The sequence below is a fragment of the Polistes fuscatus genome, unplaced genomic scaffold, assembly GCF_010416935.1.
Source record: "Polistes fuscatus isolate 324 unplaced genomic scaffold, CU_Pfus_HIC Scaffold11, whole genome shotgun sequence".
Classification (NCBI taxonomy): domain Eukaryota; kingdom Metazoa; phylum Arthropoda; class Insecta; order Hymenoptera; family Vespidae; genus Polistes; species Polistes fuscatus.
Window position 1 is genome coordinate 986,061 of NW_025113009.1, and position 18,887 is coordinate 1,004,947.

The window sequence follows — 18,887 nt, forward strand, 5'->3', positions numbered from 1 at the left end:
CTACTTATGTTTAATACAATTTGTAAAAATAATGTACAATTAAACAATTAATTTGGAGCAATAATTAATACATATATGTATATATATATTCATACATATTTTTTTTTTCACGGTAATTTAAATACATATACTTTATTATATATACAGTTCAAATAATATTTGGTATTGTAAATGTGTGGAAAAATGTATTTCTGGCTTAATTTCTCTCTCCAAGTTCTAAGGGTGAACATTTTTAATTTAATATGATATAATAATTCTAACGAAAACCTATTTTTTTTAATTTAAATTTTTTTTAAATTTATATTACTGAGCACCAGCCCCGCGTTAATGCGGGCTTCAGAGTCTATCACTTGAACACCGGTCTCGCGATTTTTTGTTTGTTTTCTTTCGATTTTGTTTTTATTTTTCATTTCTGTTAAATTATACGCGATGAATATTCAATCAAAATATCTACACTATTTTTGCATTCAAAAGTATATAATCATTAAAGAATATTTAATATCTCGGTACTTTAAATTCCGGGCCTCCTTCCAAATTAGTAGCTGGTTTTCTTTTATTCATAATATTTTGAATTTTCTGCCATTCACGATCTAATTCTGCTTTTTCATTCTTTTCTTTATTATATTTCCTAGTTCTTCTGCCATCTGCCATTTTTACTCCATATTGGAAAGCTGCTTTTGGCAGTGCTTCTTTATTATTCATATATTCGCTATATTCTTCCGGTGTATCAAAATCCCATCTACCAATAGGACCTTTTTTATTGCCCAAATCCATTTTTGTATAATCCACTTCATCATCAGAGTCATCTATAGCATCCTGCATTTCGTCCAAACCTGGATAACACTCTGCATAACCTTCAGGTTCAGCAGCCAATTTATTAAGAAGCGCTCCCTTCTTAGGTACATTAGTTTCAATAATTTGAGGCAAAGTACTTGGCAATTGTGGAGTATTTGCTTTATCATCTGTATCTATATTATTCTCTGGCTTATCAAAGTATGAACCTTTCTTTTTATCTCGATGCTGTATGCTATCTTTTCTTCCAATAGCAGGAACATAATCACCAATATCCCCATATATACTTTCATCCTGAGGTCTTGGTGGAAGATCCATATCATTTGTATCATCAGCTCTGGAACGACCATCCTTATTTTTCTTACCTTTCTTTCCATGTCGGTTACCTTGTCTTAGGTATGATAAAATTTGTGCCAACTTATTTATTACTATATCATTAGTCGTCAATGTTGGCGTATTCTCCACAGTAGGAACATCCGCTTTACTTCTAATTAATGTCGTCGGAATATCTACATCAGCATTTTCATCATCCAATTCTATAACATATGCCATTCGTCCCGGTGTAAAAAGTTCATTCCTTTCTATTTGTTTTGACTTCATGGTCAAAATAGTTTTATAAATATTGCGACCAATTTTAGTTTTAAATTGCATTTCGTCTTCCTTTTTCTCTGGTTCTTTCTTCTCTTTTATTTTTTCTTTTGGCTTTACTAACTTTTCCATTTCCTGTTCTTGTTCGTGTTCTTTAGCTTCTATCTCACTACGTACCTATTGACAAATAAATAATTATTTTTATTTTGCAATGAAAATATAATCATCCCTGATAAACTCATTAATTCATAATTAATTATAATTACCTTTTGTAAAAGGGCATAATCTAATCCTTTTACTAAATGAGTATGTTCCATGTCACCACCTAAGAATTTAGATTGTTGAATCATTTGTCTTCTACGTTCTGCTGCATCCATGCCTGATTTTAAATCAGGAGCAACAGCACGATATGCGCTTGCACTATTCATAGGATCTTCTGCTTGATAATCTTGATTAGTTCCATCTCTACGCTCTCTTGCTCTGTCTCTATATTTTTCAGCCAACTCTGCCATTTTATCTTCCTCTTGTTTCTTAAGTTTGGCATAAAAGCTCTTCTTTTTTCTACGTAACTCTGCTCTACTACCTCCGGTAACAATAGGTGTTTGCGCTGTCTTAGCACTAGCATCTCGAGCTGTGCCTGGAACTGATGCTGGTGTAGCTGAAGGAGCAGCTGCTCTTGGTGTCATCAATAATTTTCGAAAATCGTCATTCGTTAAACGAACTGACATACTTATATCTTCCTCCATGGTTTCTGGCATTTTTAGTAGATTTGTTTCTAACCTAAAATTTAAAGTTTGATATATTAATATCATATATATATATATATAACACATCTTATTGTGTAATTTATTAATATTATTATTTCTTTATATTATATTACCTTTAGATATCAATAAAAATTTCAAAATTTATATTAATACAAATAATATTAGGTACAACAATAGGTAATCACTGCTAAAGCACTGTTGGTCCTTTACGTGATCTACGCATGCGCAAAACATGATGCTATTACCAACTAAATGTATACTATAAAAAAAAAACAAAAAATACAAATTACATAAAATATGAGCTTTTTTACTGTAGTAAATTTATTTTTTATTAGTAAACAATATTTTAGTAGAAATACACATTAGTAGAAAATTACACCATAACATAATCACCAATCAGAACGCTATAACGAGCAAACACGCGCATCTTCTACCAATCTCGTCATCGGATAAAATGGTACGATTATTTAAAAAGAAGAAAAGTTAAATCAATTTGCTACTATAAATAATAGAATTTTATTATTTTATTAATTGCTTTATTTTTCTAATAAAACAAAATAGCTGTCGAAAAAAAATATGGAAAATTAATTATCCATTGTATGAATTACCATAAAGTCTATTCTCAATTCTTTTATTTAGCAGTAAAAAATAATTTAAACGAATGGAAATTAACTCCTCGAAATTTGATATATTTTAATGTTTAACTATTAAAAATATTTTTGTTTATAACTTTAGCAGAAAACTTTACATATCATTAAAAAGACATTAACAAACATTATTGTCAGTACCACTAACGCAATATGTTTCTTTTACACAAGGTACAGTTAATAATTTAGGTTCTCCAAATTCAAGATTGCTAACATAAAATGGAAAAAAAGGGATGCCATTACATGCTGCTCCAAATTGTCCATCCTTATTTAATGCAATAACTCCACCAGTAAAGTTAGGATAATGCTCTGCTATTCTACTTATAGCTGTTTTAGCTGCTTCTGTTGGTGTGGCACCACGGCGCATTTCTTCTACTGCGAGAAAACTATTAAAAATAAAAACAAAAATTATAAAAATACAATAACACATTAGACAACTTATCATTGCATTTTATTAATGATTCAATATACAATTTGTATAATACCTAGGTAAGAACCGCATCATAATATCTCCATCACCGGTACCAGAAGCTGCACCAACTTGTTGATCAGCATATGCACCTGCACCTGGTATGGGAGAGTCCCCAATGCGACCAGGAATTTTGTGTCTTGCACCATTGGTGGAAGTTCCAGCAGCTATATGTCCATTTTTATCTATTGCTATGACTCCTATCGTATCATGATTTTCTTCATTGGAATACGATACTTCTTGATGATTTTCTTGTTCCACAAATGTATCCATAACATTAATTCGTTTGTAAGGACCACAAGTAGTTCTTGGATTTGGTACAACATTCTAAACAAGATTGTATAAATGACTTAAAAATAGACCTTTGTTACAAAATATTACGTTTAATGAATAAGATATTTTCCAAATCTGTGATTACTGGTATAATGCAAAAAGTAAGATACCTTCCAAAAATTCGGTTGACATTGATTGTCTTTCCATTTTTTCCACATATCTTTAGATTCTGCAGTTTCTAAAGATTCTGATTTAAATCCCATTTGTATAGCAAAATCTGTAGCTAGACTTCCACCGAGCAGTGAATGTTCTGTATGTTCTAACACTTTACGAGCAACAGATATAGCACCTTTAACATTTCTTAATCCTCCAACCCCACCCACATCCATTTTGACCCTATTACCATCCATATAGAGCATGTCAAAATATATAGAAAATAAAATATAAATTAAATAATAAAGAAATATATTAATAATTATACCCATCCATGATCATAGCATCCAATGTTGTTTCTCCTGACTCATCTGGACTACCACCATAACCCACAGTTTTGCGACATTGCATTTCTTCGCATAAAGAACAGCTAGCTTCTATAGCATCTATAGCACTTTTTCCTTCATTATTTAAAACATCCCATGCTTAAAAAGAAAATAATTAATTTATGAGTTATATACATAAATAGATTTTATTCATTTTTAATTAAATTATTCAAAAATATACCTTTTTGCGTAGCTTCTTTATAATCCCAAGTTATAACTACCAAAGGAATACCTTTACTGTCATCCGCTAATATGTATGAAAAAAATAAAAATAAAAGGATGAAAATTGGAGTAATATGCTTGATAGAATACATTTTGAAATTATTGATTACAGACTAAACTCAATCACTCTGCAGTCATCTTTTATAGTACTTGATCTTTGACCATTAAAAAAATGATGGCATTAAAAATTTCAAGTATAATACTGATATTATGTTATAATATTAGTATTGAAGTAACAAATGATAGCTTATAGCTGTCAATGACCTGCAATCAATAATAACTAGTAAATAACTTTCTGAGATTATCTCTGCAGTTGCATGTATATACGTATGTTGCAGTAATATTATTACTATATTATATATATAATCTTATATATCAAAAAATATACGCAATAGTAAAAATAAATATAAATTCAAATAAAAAAGATTTCCACCATTTTTTATCTATTATCTAATTATACTTTAATCCTATAAAGTGTGTATTTATTTTAATACTTTTTATCAATAGTGTTAAATTACATATAAAATAAATATTAAATAAGATGATAATAATAATAAAATAAAGTTTAATGATACAATTGAAATCAAACAATAGGCGCGTTTTTTAAACTGACTTATCATATATTGATCGATAATAAATATTTTATGAAAATAAATGAGATATATAAAATGTTAACGAATAATTTCAATATTTATTTTTAATTCTGATAACATTTTCATAAGTTTGATTTTTCAAAAGATAAGAAGATCATTGTCGATAATTTTACAATCGATATAGAACAAATAGGTCAAAAATCTCGATATAACTCTCATATAATTTCTGACCATTTAACAAAAACTGTGATAATAATCTATAAAGATATGTGCCTAATTTGTGAAGTTAAAGTTAATTGATAATAGATAAACTTATGCATCATCATTATAATTGATTATAATTACAAAATACGTTAACCCAAAGTTATTAATAATCGAATGTTACTTTTTACAATTATAACCTAAAATTTGTATTACTATTATTTTATTTTCATTCCCCCTGTCATAACGATGTCTTTTAAGAAGGATTTAAAGTTACTTTTACGTCCATATTATTTAATTAATATTATTCTTAGTGTCTCTTATATTTTTACTAAAAGACTTCCTTTCATTTGTCATTATATATTTGCACAATCAGAGTGTGAACTTGATGGAGTAAGTAATAATTAATTTTTTATTAATAATAAGAAAATTATAATTATAATATATCATATAAAACTTCATTTCATACAAATTTTCAGAAAGAAACAGAAATTCTGTTTTTCCTCATGATAGTAATAATGATTAGGACACGAAAAACTGGAAGCGTAACTATGATCAATTATTTATCATCCAGTTTTGTTTACACTAAGGTTGCCAATTTGGTTTTATGGTTTTATGCTGATATACGCATGGGAATTTTATTTGCAATTATTTTCATCCGTATGTATCGATGAACAAATATAAAAAATTTCTCTTATTCTTGCTGGATTAAAAAACGTATCATAATATAAGTGTATTTACAGTATGTGGTTTAATACTGCCTGAACCTACATATCAAGGACCAGAAAATATTATTTATTTGCGTGGTGCAAGTGGATTGCAAGAAGAGTTAATACGAGATACTAAAATAGTTTGGGTTGTAGCATTCTATACTGCATGGAATCCAGCTTGTGTTAACTTTGCTCCAATCTTTTCTGAACTTTCAGCAGAGTGAGTATACTCTGAATATACAAATATTTTTATATATATAAATATATTAAAAACAAGATCATATGATACAGATATGCTTTGGACAATTTGAAATTTGGTAAAGTAGATATAGGAAGATATCCTGATGCAGGTGTTAAATATCATATTAGTGATGCTAGTACCAGCAAACAGTTGCCTACTGTGATACTATTTAAAGATGGAAAGGAAATAGAAAGAAGACCACATGCTGATCATAAGGGCAAACTCGTTAAATTTCTTTTTTCTATGGTATATATTAATTAAATTTAATTCCTAATAATCTATATATAAAAGTATAATAATTACAATGCATGCTTTTACATTATCATAATCTTGTTTCTATTTTTTTATAATAAGAATATTACTTTTTTAGGATAACGTAAAAGCAGCATTTGATCTTAACAATGTCTATAGAGAATGTAAGAAGAATCATACTAAAAGAAAAGAAAAGAAAGCAATAAAGGCTGAGTAATACTATTTAAATATATAATAGTATGAGATAGTAAACTTTATTAGAAATGGTTTCTACTATGTAGAAAATCATTCAATATAATCTTCATAAACCAAAGCTTAGCTCAAAATAAATTTCAAAGCTCTGTAAATACTTCCATTAGATTCATTATCTTTATAAGAAATTTTGGTAACAGTCGAGTTTACTGTTATATTTTTAGTGTTAATCTGTTATATATAAATTTTCTTTGAATGCAAATATCAATTATCGATTGCTTTTTAATAATACTTATACATACTCATATGTCACATATTTACATGTTTACAAATAGACAATATAAATTATATTGGTGGCCATAGTAAAGATATTTCGGAATGTATCGATTCTGGTAACCACTTCTGATAAGCAGATAAAAGGACTAGAAAAAAATATAATTAATATATGAAAATTAAATTTGAATAATCAATACTGTTAAGACATATATATACTTACAAGTTTTATCTTTATTCCAAACATCTATTAATTTACATTTTGACATAATTCCTTCTGATATTAAAGCTTTTGTTATTGCTTCTGTACGTGGTAATAATCTAAAAGACAATTTTTTTTTTTTTAATAATTTATGATATTAATGAATTGTAACATTTTCAAGACAATATTCAAAAACATACTTAGCCCAGGATTTATTTACGCTGGCTGGTGTAGATAACAACGAAGGTACAAATTTTTTTAATTTTGAACACACTTCACCATTTAAAAAAAATCTTGCAAACCATTTTACTCCTTCTACATTCATTGGATGCTCTATTTCCATCATTGGTAATTGCCAACCAGCTCGACCAAATGTACCTGTTATGTGACACAGAACTTTTCCGGATTCAATGTCATATCTAAATTAAAATCATATTTTAGTAAATAAATTATCAATAACTTATTACAAATTATAGAAGTCTTTGATACACATAACTATTAAAAATAACGTCATGAGAATATAATACTGACCTCGGGGAAGGTTCCATCAGAGGTTCACTTAATGTACATAAGGTTGGAGCAAACTTTGGTAGCCATTCTGGTTCTATTGCAGTTACACCACGCATATATAATTTATTAGTTTCATATATTTCTTGATAAATAACCCATTCTGGACTTGTCTTTCGAAGAACACATGATGAATACATAAATACAGGATCTTCCATTTCTGCAGTTCTGAAAATGAATGTATTATATTAGTACAGTACAATAAAAAACATAATTTTTGTTATACTTACTTATAAGCATGTTTCCATTTTGCTTTATCTTGATCTTCAACCTCTTCTGAAGATACTTTCCGTGCGACTTGATCTGCCATACCAGCAAGAACTATTTGACGTAGCAATTTTGCTTGTATATCCGTAGGAGGAGACATGCTGTATCAAACGAACAAAACTATAGAAAAAACTTGCCTCAGTTACATTTGGCTTTCAAATAGTATTTACCTTGGATCAATAATAAGATTTACGCTTGGCACATTTAGGTTTATCTCATTAGTCAATTGCTGTCGGAGTTTTTTAATTTCTATAATTGCTTTATGACGCAAACCATTTTCATCGCAGAAAGATATAAGCTTTCCTTTAGACCCTGCATATTCAGCTGCTCCAATTGCTTTTATCAAAATCATTGGATCGCCTTTATAATTAAATAACATATATTATATTAAAATAAATATATTAAAGGATAAACATGTGTATATTGCTATTAATTTGTTAGATACAAGATTATTTGATAATATACATACCAAGAAGTAAACTATTGCCAATTCCAGCCCAAATACGTCGTGTTTGCAACCACTTATTTTTAAATTTACCCTCCATGTTAAGACCTTCTATTAATACTTCTTGAACAGAAAGAGCTGCGACCATACAAATTGTATATTGCAATAGATTATGTTGATGTGACAATGCTAACATTTTTCCATATCGTGGAGCAACTGGAAATGCTGCTATGCTACGTCCAAGTGGAGTTACTTTTGCATTAAATGTATCTAAAATATGATTAAAATTGTTAATGAAAATGAACATAACAAGCAAAATCATGATCTTTTTACCTTCTTGGTAGAGAGAAGATCGTTCTAGAGCACCTAGAGTTAGAAGACGTGTTTCAGCAGTTTTTAATTGTAAAGGATCTGGTGCAGTTGGAAATGGAAAATTAACGACTTTATTAATATTCATAACTTTCATTTGTAAAACTAAATCATCAACTGGTTTTCTTTGAATCTCAGACACACTAAATTTTGGAAATTGGTCATTGAAAACTGCAGAAGAATACAATCTAAAAAAAAAATGATAATAAAAAAGGTATATTCATAAATGTGTCAAGTATTATACATCGTTAATAAACCAGAATAAATATCATCGTGTTACCTGTAACAATGGCCAGGTCCTGTTCTGCCAGATCTACCTGCACGCTGATTTGCAGCAGCTTTACTCGTATAACAGATATGATACGTACTCACGCCAGTAACTTTATCATACATTCTCATTTTGCAACGACCACAATCAATGACATATTTTATATTGGGTATTGTCAATGAAGTTTCTGCCACGTTCGTTGATACTACACATAAACGACAGTTTTCTGGAGGTTTTTCAAAAACCTGTACAAAACATTTCTTGTTTAATTTAACTATTCGAATAATATTGCATAATTACTAAAAGTTTATATGTACCCTGGCTTGTTTATAACTAGGGAGTAGAGAATAAAGTGGTAGAACCCACAATGGTTGTGCATTTGATAATCCTTTTAAAAGAACAGCATCATCATCTTCGCTTTCACCTTCATCTAAATTGCTTTCCTCATCTCCATCTTCAATATCAACAATATCTTCATGCGTATCGTCCATAGGCACTATCGAATAGCTATAAAATTATTTCAAAGAATTTTTTCATAACTCTTCAAAATTAAATATGTGAAAATAAAAGTTTATATATGTACATACTTATCTAGATCAATACGTGGTAAATTAAGAGATTGCTTTTTATGTTTTTGCTTATCTCGTTTTATTGCTTCCTTGTCATCAAAGTCATCCTCTGAATTTTCTTCATCATGATCACTTTTATTTGTTTCTTCGTTTTTTTCAACCTTTTGTGTTTCTAACATATTAATTTGACCTTTTTTAAATGGAAATGCTTTACGTAACTTACGTACAACTAAATTCACTTCTTGCTGGCCTATATTTTTTAAATAATATATTATTATGAAAATATTTCAAATATATTATTGAAATATTAAGAAAATATATATTTTTAACTTATATATCAAATATATGAAAATACCTGTCAAAAATATAAGAATGCCTCCCTCCGGTAAACGTGTGTGAATTTTTATTGCTTTTTTTAATGCATCATTGACGTAATCATCGTTAGTTCTTTTATTAAAATGTATTGTTACAGGAAATTGTCTCGATTCCACTGTAATAACTGGGGGTTTAACTTTAAATAATTTCGAATTATCAACAAATTCTTCAACGCATAATGTTGCTGACATAATAATAAGCTTCAATGGATCTTTTCTTTTATTACGCAGTGGCACAATACGAGACAATAATCCTATTAATATATCAGTATAAACACTTCGTTCATGTGCTTCGTCCAAAATTATTACTGAGTACTTTGTCAACAGAAAATCCTATAAAAAAAAAATGTATATACATATTATATTTTAATTTGTTATAATATAATGAAATATGTGGCATTACATACACTTTGTATTTCTTTTAATAACACTCCATCCGTCATAAATTTAATTTTTGTTTCTGGTGTAACGTTTCCTTCAAAACGTATAAGATACGAAACTTCCTTTTCAGAAAGATTCATTTCTTCTGCTACTCGTTTACTCATAGACATTGCTGCTACTCTCCTAGGTTCTGTTATACCAATTAATTTATTCCTTGCATAACCTGCTTCATACAGAAATTGTGGCACCTGTGTTGTTTTACCTATAATCAATTGTTTGAATTAATATTCCACATACAATAATTGTTTATTCCAATTATAATATTTATTAATAGTTTTATGTACATACCACTACCCGTTTCTCCAGTAATTATCACTACTGAATTTTCATTAATAGTTTCTACGATAACTTGTTCATCTCCTACAACCGGTAATTTTAATCTAGCTGCTTGAATTTCTTCTTTTCTATTTAACGTAACAAAAACTGCAGGTGTTTTAGTTACGTTGCTTTTAGCTATAGTATTTTGAGATGCTTTTACTTTTAATTGTGCATCCGGTAAAGTCTTTTCATGTTCACTTTCAATGGATTTGATTTCTTCCAAATTAATATTTTTTTCTTCCGATTTGTTCCTTTGTTCTTCTTCTTCCTCTTCTTTTTTAATAAGATTCGTTTCATTCGTAATATCAATTTCATTTTTCTGTTGTTTACATTCTAGGTCATTGTCGTTTTCACATTCATTAACACTGCACTCGGATTCACTTTCGCTAGATTCCTAAAATAAATTATACTTTACTATATTTATTCATATTAATACCACATTTATAACTTACATCGAATCCAATAACGTTCGGATCTGAGTTAGAGAACTTTTGTTCTATGTTGTTAAGTATAGACAATCTTTTTCTTTTTGCACCTTTAATCGTGTTTAATTTAGATTCTGTATTATTTATAGCACACTCATCATCGATTGGATTAATTAAAGTTTCTACAGTAGGTGCGTTTAATTCTCTAAAGTGACGTTTTAATCCTTTTGTTTGAACTGAAGCCAAGGAAACATATTTCTTTAATTCTTCTTCCGGGGCTTGTACTTCAGCTAATTTTTCTAGTAACGTTGATCTCTGTTTAAAACGTACAAAGTGTATATAGAATTAGCACGTGTTTAACGATAAGATTTTCATTTATTCTTTCTAACTTACTTGTAATTTTTTTTGTTTCTTTTCTACTATTTTTTCTAATTGCTTTCTACGTTTTTTAGATAATATACGTGTTACTGGTATTTTCTTTTCCTTATTTTTAGTATTCCTTTTTTGATTTGGTAATACCAGAGCATTACATTTATCATAATTATCTTCTCTATGTTGTATATCTAAAGGTATCTGTAAACAAAATTGAAAATATTTGTAATATTGTTAAAAAAGAAAAAAGTAATGAAGAAAATTATTCTTCTAATTATAAATAAAAATACCTTTTTGGTTTCAGTATTATCTATCTCAATTTCAGAGACATTTCTTGCTTTCCAATTGTACCTTTTTTTCCCCATTTTATAAATATTTAACTCTACTTTTAACCACTTTGAATAATTATTACATAAATGACTGAACGAGTAATTATTTAACATAAACAATAGTATAAAATCAATGCCAGCATTGAACGTTTCATTACCCACGTGCTATAATGTTGTATGGTATACCAAATGTTATACCAAAGAATATAGAAATACAATAACAACTCACAAGTCCAGTTTTCGCATAACGAAAATCATCTTAGTTAGTACCGACACCACCAGAGGGCGAGAGTAGGTACTTAACGTGATAATGGTACAATACTATCAAAGAAGGTAGAAATCTACTATTGCGCACTGGTGGTCTCGTTAGTAACTAAAATGAAACTGGGTAGATAAAACAGGAAACATGTGAGCTTCTATGTACTTCTGTATTCGAGGTTCGAATAATTCGATACTAGATGGTATTCCAAGTATCGATAATCGATCGAAATGCATTATTGCATTATGCATACATTTAAAAATTACAGCATTACGATCTATAAATTAGATTTAGAGATCTATAAATTAAATGAAAATACTTGTAAAACCATCGTATCATTCTTTAAATAATAAAAAACTAATTATCTTTCAATTAATTATATAAATAAACAGTATTAAAAAGTAAATATAATTTGTAATGACGGGAAAATATAGAAGATAACTTGATTTTGAAATTTGTTATCCGTGTGATTTGTTTTAGATCAATGTCGCTTCTAGCCATAAAGATTTTTTTGTCTCGACATTTGAATTGAAAAAAATGACATGGAAACGATTTTCTATATCATTGAAAAATAATTTATAGTTTCGTCGTTTATAATTACAACTTTCTATATGATGCAACGCCTGCGCATTTAGTTCCGCATCCAAATCGATGTTACATTACGTTAAACATCACTTATTAAGCCTCATGCTAGTATTTTTGACCTCTTTAAGATATAATGTAATCAAAGTATAATCCTATTGAATTACCATGTGATGTAGCAAATCAAGAAGAATTATACTTCAAGAAATAGATATTTTCTATACGAGGAGACGAAGTGGAGAGACTGTTGCGTATCGTTTTATTTTACAAATGTATAAGTAATAAGAAATTAATATTCATAAAAAATAAGATTAAGAAAAGCTTTCATCTTCCGAAATAATTTATTTTTATTCTAATACGTTTTAAATTTCGAAAGAAATGATAAAAAAAAGTTGACCATAACGTGTTTTCATCAATATGTTTGCTTCTGAGCAATCGTTGGCTTATCGAATAGACCGCACAAACGGATAATGAAATCTGATAACCTTTCGCCACGTTTTATTATATAAAATTCATTTGTATAATATCAATGTTAGACTTTTATTTCTATTACTATCGCGTCGAAGAATGCAATGATCTTTCAAAATAGCTGACTTGTAAAGTACGAAGTTTCTATGAAACGTGTAAAAAAAAAAAAGAAAAAGGAAAAAAAAAAGAAAAAGAAAAAACTAGAAACAAAACGAAAAGAGGCTAATACTTCTGCAAAGCCATCGATACTTCTACTTTTCAATTTTTTGTTGCCATTAGTTATGGAAACAATTACGATACTTTAGCTCCGGTGGTCACCTGCAGTTCAAACTTTCAAAAAGTTATATCTCCGTTGACCTCGAGTTTTTCCATAAACTTTGTTTTTCGACAAAAAAAAAAAAAATAGGTAATGATAATAAAAAGAAAATCGGCGTACTACCAAGGACTTTTTTTCCCCCCACCCAAAGCATCGCTTCGTCTTACTGCCCTATAACCATAATATATGGAAAGCACACATGTGTAATTCATTCTATAACATAGCATAACAGTCGCTGCTTCTATCTTGTTCTATTCGTCGTTCTGTTATTTCGATAGTTTCGTACTCGACTATCCCGTGAATTATTAGAAAACTTTTTCTATTAAAAAGAAAAAAAAAAAATAAAACAAATACGCTGCTATACAATCCTAAGTAATTTCTTTTTAAATCATTAATTATTTATTAATTGCGTCGACAAAAAAAAGAGAGACGAAAGAAATATTTAATCGAACGTTTGTAATTTAACTTACATAAATACATCGGAAACGAATTTGTTTTTCGAACTAATGGAAATATTGAAAAAAATGGAATGTAATCTTACTAATGGTGTAAAAAAAAGGGTAAGTTTTCGTTCGTCACCTGCATATGTACATCAAATCTAATTTTCGATATCATATCTCGATTTATTAGATCTTATGGTAATTTTATTTACGATATTATTCTATTTTCATTGACAAAAGTTTATATTTTTTCTTTATTAAATTAATATTCGTTTTTAATATACCTTTCTGTTAATAAGATAATGAATTTGGTTAATTCACAGAATTAACATACTCGTAGTCATACTCAAATCATACTCTATATACGCAGTACTTTTATAAAAAGCGTATTCTAACTGATACGTGTTTCATTGTTACTTCTTTTTATCATGACAAGTTTTTATTTTAACTATCTCTCAAGGACGAAGCATATAATATTACATATATAACTTATTGTAGCAGTATTTAATCTTTAATAATATCACTCAATTATGTATTTTTTCAAATTGGATACATAACGAAATATAACATGACAGGTCTTGCGCAATTTAAGATATATTTAAAATTACATAATTGCTCAGAAATCCCCCAAATAATCTTATTGTTCCGCGTTTGAAAAAATTATCATTTATATATTCAAAATATCATCGTCGTCGTATGTTTTTCCCCAATAAAAATTAAAGCGAAAATAACTCGTGAAGATTATTTCGTGCTAAATAATTCTCTAAAGATATAATAAATTCAAATAAAAATCACCAAGCTTATAAACATTTTTATTATTTTCTTTTTATATTTTAATCATATCCTTTTTTTCTTTTTTTTTTTTGATTATTCAGGATTTGCATTTTTTAGTGTAATGTTTTGAAAAAAGGAAAAATTTTGTGAAAACTTTTAACTATTTTATAAATAAAAGAGCACGTGTCCTATTTTAGATTAGAGATTTAAAAGCATGAACGGCTAATTAGTCTGATAATAAGACTGTATAACAATTACCGACATGCATTCGAATAGTTTTCCTTTGAAATCAATAGCAAAACGTTTTTGACCAAGTCGTATACTAAACTGTACCTGCATTGTTGCAATAATCATTCGAGATAACACACGTGGTTTGTCGGATATTTTTTACTTATTATTTTTCAGATTAATTTTAGAATTAATATTACGTAATAATCAACTTCAAAAACAGACGGATGAAAATAATACTTAGAATTCAATCTATTTATTATATAATTGTATTAATTAAAAATAATTGATCTCTTAATAACACATTCGACACAATTTATAATACATATTTTAATAAATTATCACCGAACACATATTTAATGGAAATTCCTGTTCAAGTTAAATTATTATTAAATATTAATTAATACAATTTATGTTAAAAACAATGTTCTGGTGGTCATTTATTTTTCGTTCATCTAAAATTAAAAATATTTCATGCTCAATTTCAATAATTAATAAAATAATGTGAACGTATAATATATCACCGAACACATATTTAATGGAAATTCCTGTTCAAGTTAAATTATTATTAAATATTAATTAATACAATTTATGTTAAATAACAATGTTCTGGGTGTCATTTATTTTTTGTTCATCTAAAATTAAAAATATTTTTCATTGCTCAATTTCAATAATTAATAAAATAAATGTGAACGTGTAATAAATTTTGTGCACAATATAATTAAATCGTTTGCGATTGCATATTGTATAAAAAATAATTTGATAAAAAATGTAAATTTTATTTCATTTAATTGCTTAGAGTTCTGAGAATTTATCATTTTGGAGGTCAATGATATCAGACAAGAACTGGTTCCTTTGTTGTTGGCATTACTAGCGATGAAAGTCACTTTCTTTTAACTTTCTCGCGAACATGCCACCAGTCTTATTCCATGCTTAACACGGAATGCAATTCGTAAGCAATTTATATACGACTAATCGTCGTATTTTTGTCAGTGTGTTTTATTATTACGAGGTGTGACTTGTACAAGTTGTTATATAAAAACAATCAAAATATATTTTGTGAAATAACTTTTGAAAAGTTTGTCAAAGAAATAATCGTTAAATTAAATAGTTTACAAAATTTTCTTATTGTTCCAACTGCATCTGCAATTAGTGACACGAAAATTATACATGCAATGAGAAAAAAGAAACTATTTTCAATCGTTTATTTTGATTTCAAATAATTATGTCATATTTATGTTACATGACAAAAGTATAATCAAACATATCGAGTTTAATTGAATAATAATAAAGAATAAAAGATTAATCAATAACGAAAACTTATCGTACGCGAGATAATCAATAACCAATTGAACTTTAATATTTGTTTACTAATAAAACAAAAATACGTTATATAATAAACTCAGATATTAATCATTCTTACGATAATATCAACACGCAAATATCATATTTTAACAAGTTAGTTCCGTCAAAGAATTTAAGACTAATACTTCGATAAGAATTTTGTTTATCGAATAATGGGATTTCTTCGACAAAAAACGGAAAATCAAAACTCTGCGAGACAGGTAATAAATGAACTATTCGCAAAAATTCTTTAAAGTTAATAAACAAAATTAATAAACATTAGAAAGACGTGCCTAGTTCGTATCTTGACTTTTTTTTAAATGAAAAAATTGAAATATTAAATATAGGAAATATAGGTATTATAGGAATAAGGTTTAATATTTTTACAGACATTCGCGACAAATGTAACATCTCAAGCTCATCATGTATCAAGAGCTAAACGTGGCCAAGCTGTTGGTACTATTCGTGGTTTTCGTGGATGTACGATATGGATGACTGGACTTTCTGGAGCTGGAAAAACTTCCATATCGTTCAAATTAGAAGAATTTCTTGTATCCCAGGTAGAGTATTGAGTATTATTAATTAGATTTTTATTTATCATGAGATTTACCATTGCAATATTTAATTATATTACAGGGTATACCAGCTTACGGTTTGGATGGGGATAACGTTCGGACCGGTTTAAATCGAAATTTGGGTTTTAGCAAAGAGGATCGCGAAGAAAATGTTAGACGAGTTGCCGAAGTAGCCAAATTGTTTGCCGATGCTGGTGTAATTACTTTGTGTAGTTTCGTGTCACCTTTCGAGGAGGATAGAAGGATGGCAAGAAAAATTCACGAAAATTCGGAGCTACCGTTCTTTGAGATATTCGTTGACGCGTCATTGAAAATTTGCGAGGCACGAGACGTTAAAGGTCTTTACAAGAAAGCTAGATCTGGTATCATCAAGGGTTTTACCGGTATCGATCAAAAATACGAAATACCAATGAAACCTGATTTCGTTGTTAACACGGAAAATTCAACGGTAGAGGAATCTACCGCCAAGGTTATCGAATTTCTTGAAAATCTTTCCATCATACCAAAGATGTACGGATTGGGAAGACCGGTCGATGAATTATTTGTTCCCGAATCGATGATCGATGACGTTAAAATGGAGGCACAATATTTACAAGCGATTGAAAATAACGAAATCGATTTGCAATGGATTCAAGTTCTCGCCGAAGGTTGGGCAGCTCCGCTTAAAGGATTTATGACGGAGGAACAATATTTGCAAGTAAATGTTCCTTTCCTTTTGAATATCTTTTTTCTTCTCTCTCTCTCTTCTTGTTATACTTCTCCAATATCCGTGCGAGAAAATAAAGAAATCTCGTTAACGTTTCAGGCTCAACATTTCAATTGCTTAACGGAAAATGGCGTTCAAATAAATCAGTCAATTACGATAGTTCTCGCTGTTAGTACTATCGACAAGGAACGCTGCGAGAACGTCAAATCTTTAACCTTGAAATACAATGGAAAAAGTATCGCGATTCTTAGGAATCCGGAATTTTATTTTCATCGTAAGGAAGAACGTTGTTCGAGAGAATTCGGCACGAATGATCTCGGTCATCCTTACGTCAAAATGATACACGAATCAGGAGATTGGTTGTTAGGCGGTGAACTCGAGGTACTCGAAAAAATACGATGGAACGATGGTCTTGACCAATATAGATTGACTCCTAATGAGATCAGAGAAAAATGTCGTCAGATCGGGGCGGATGCAGTATTCGCTTTTCAGCTACGAAATCCTATACACGATGGGCATGCCCTTCTTATGCAGGTAACAAATGATATATTATTTGCATAAGGTTTTCATGGTGTGTTTCATGTTAAATTTATAAAGTATCAAACATAAGAATGATATTTTTAAAGGACACAAGAAAACGTTTGCTAGAACGTAATTACCGTAAACCAGTTCTTCTTTTGCATCCTTTGGGTGGCTGGACGAAAGATGACGATGTACCTTTGCCTGTTAGAATAAAACAACACCAAGCTGTTCTAGAAGATGGTATCTTACACGAGGATACGATTTTAGCTATATTCCCTAGTCCCATGTTATATGCAGGACCAACAGAAGTAAGAATAAAATTTGATTGATAAATTTAATAACGCGTTGCAAGTAAACTTATACTATATTCATATATTTCAAATTGTTTTTTATCGTTTTAAATGATATTTATTTCCATAGGTACAATGGCATGCCAAAGGTAGACTAATCGCTGGCGCTAATTTTTATATAGTTGGCAGAGATCCTGCCGGTATACCACATCCGAATAAAAACGCTACACCCGATGGTAATTTATATGACAGTACGCATGGTGCTAAAGTACTTTCGATGGCACCTGGTCTTCAAAATCTTGAGATTATACCTTTCCGAGTAGCAGCTTACGATATAAAAGAACAAAAAATGGCCTTTTATGATCACAAAAGACAAAATGATTTTATATTTATTTCAGGAACGAAAATGAGAGGTAAAATGTTTGAATATTTTACATCTGTTAAATAAACGAATACATAAGCAATGTTAATTAGATAATGGAGGATAAGATTTCTCTTAAATTAAATATTTGTTATTGTTTACATTAGCTTTAGCGAAGTCTGGAGAAAATCCACCTGAAGGTTTTATGACACCGAAAGCATGGAAAATCTTATCAGAATACTATCAACGAATAAGCAATAAATAATAACTTGTCGATCAATCGGACTATTAGATATAATTTAGATAATATTTTTTAC

The 18,887-nt window shown here is 29.0% G+C and overlaps 5 protein-coding genes across 9 annotated transcripts; 2 read left to right on the top strand and 3 right to left on the bottom strand.

Moving 5' to 3' along the window:
* Nucleotides 1-295: 295 nt before the first annotated feature.
* Nucleotides 296-2,352, bottom strand: LOC122526250 (protein Red). Of its 2 annotated transcripts, none has more exons than XM_043649541.1 (3): nt 2,261-2,352; nt 1,647-2,160; nt 296-1,557 (listed from the first exon to the last, which is right to left on the bottom strand). In XM_043649541.1, the coding sequence occupies exons 2-3, from the start codon at nt 2,136-2,138 to the stop codon at nt 496-498; spliced, it is 1,554 nt and encodes a 517-aa protein (XP_043505476.1). In that variant the 5' UTR covers nt 2,139-2,160; nt 2,261-2,352; the 3' UTR covers nt 296-495. The 2 variants fall into 2 exon arrangements, with proteins under 2 accessions (XP_043505476.1, XP_043505478.1); XM_043649543.1 differs by having other exon boundaries at nt 1,647-2,163; nt 2,262-2,348.
* Nucleotides 2,353-2,747: 395 nt separating this feature from the next.
* Nucleotides 2,748-4,666, bottom strand: LOC122526251 (N(4)-(Beta-N-acetylglucosaminyl)-L-asparaginase-like). The gene is made up of 5 exons (XM_043649544.1): nt 4,257-4,666; nt 4,018-4,174; nt 3,707-3,932; nt 3,280-3,590; nt 2,748-3,180 (listed from the first exon to the last, which is right to left on the bottom strand). The coding sequence occupies exons 1-5, from the start codon at nt 4,387-4,389 to the stop codon at nt 2,913-2,915; spliced, it is 1,095 nt and encodes a 364-aa protein (XP_043505479.1). The 5' UTR covers nt 4,390-4,666; the 3' UTR covers nt 2,748-2,912.
* Nucleotides 4,667-5,102: 436 nt separating this feature from the next.
* LOC122526252 (thioredoxin-related transmembrane protein 2 homolog) lies at nt 5,103-6,748 on the top strand. Its single transcript, XM_043649545.1, has 5 exons — nt 5,103-5,484; nt 5,571-5,751; nt 5,835-6,021; nt 6,093-6,288; nt 6,413-6,748. The coding sequence occupies exons 1-5, from the start codon at nt 5,341-5,343 to the stop codon at nt 6,509-6,511; spliced, it is 807 nt and encodes a 268-aa protein (XP_043505480.1). The 5' UTR covers nt 5,103-5,340; the 3' UTR covers nt 6,512-6,748.
* LOC122526249 (probable ATP-dependent RNA helicase kurz) lies at nt 6,527-11,918 on the bottom strand. 2 transcript variants are annotated; one of them, XM_043649540.1, is made up of 17 exons: nt 11,667-11,917; nt 11,398-11,577; nt 11,032-11,319; nt 10,550-10,973; nt 10,228-10,463; nt 9,802-10,153; nt 9,465-9,696; nt 9,195-9,384; nt 8,890-9,122; nt 8,574-8,797; nt 8,265-8,510; nt 7,966-8,155; nt 7,759-7,896; nt 7,493-7,696; nt 7,162-7,380; nt 6,983-7,080; nt 6,527-6,908 (listed from the first exon to the last, which is right to left on the bottom strand). In XM_043649540.1, the coding sequence occupies exons 1-17, from the start codon at nt 11,817-11,819 to the stop codon at nt 6,832-6,834; spliced, it is 3,684 nt and encodes a 1,227-aa protein (XP_043505475.1). In that variant the 5' UTR covers nt 11,820-11,917; the 3' UTR covers nt 6,527-6,831. The 2 variants fall into 2 exon arrangements, with proteins under 2 accessions (XP_043505475.1, XP_043505474.1); XM_043649539.1 differs by having other exon boundaries at nt 8,265-8,797; nt 11,667-11,918.
* A 1,829-nt stretch (nt 11,919-13,747) lies between these two features.
* Nucleotides 13,748-18,835, top strand: LOC122526354 (bifunctional 3'-phosphoadenosine 5'-phosphosulfate synthase 2-like). Of its 3 annotated transcripts, XM_043649727.1 has the most exons (7): nt 16,215-16,337; nt 16,506-16,676; nt 16,753-17,388; nt 17,497-17,931; nt 18,024-18,227; nt 18,340-18,622; nt 18,738-18,835. In XM_043649727.1, exons 1-7 carry the CDS (start codon nt 16,290-16,292, stop codon nt 18,833-18,835), a joined length of 1,875 nt encoding a protein of 624 aa, XP_043505662.1. In that variant the 5' UTR covers nt 16,215-16,289. The 3 variants fall into 3 exon arrangements, with proteins under 3 accessions (XP_043505661.1, XP_043505660.1, XP_043505662.1); XM_043649726.1 differs by lacking the exons at nt 16,215-16,337; nt 18,738-18,835 and adding an exon at nt 13,748-13,890 and having other exon boundaries at nt 18,024-18,369; XM_043649725.1 differs by lacking the exons at nt 16,215-16,337; nt 18,738-18,835 and adding an exon at nt 13,748-13,890 and having other exon boundaries at nt 16,753-17,931; nt 18,024-18,369.
* The last annotated feature ends 52 nt before the right edge of the window (nt 18,836-18,887 follow it).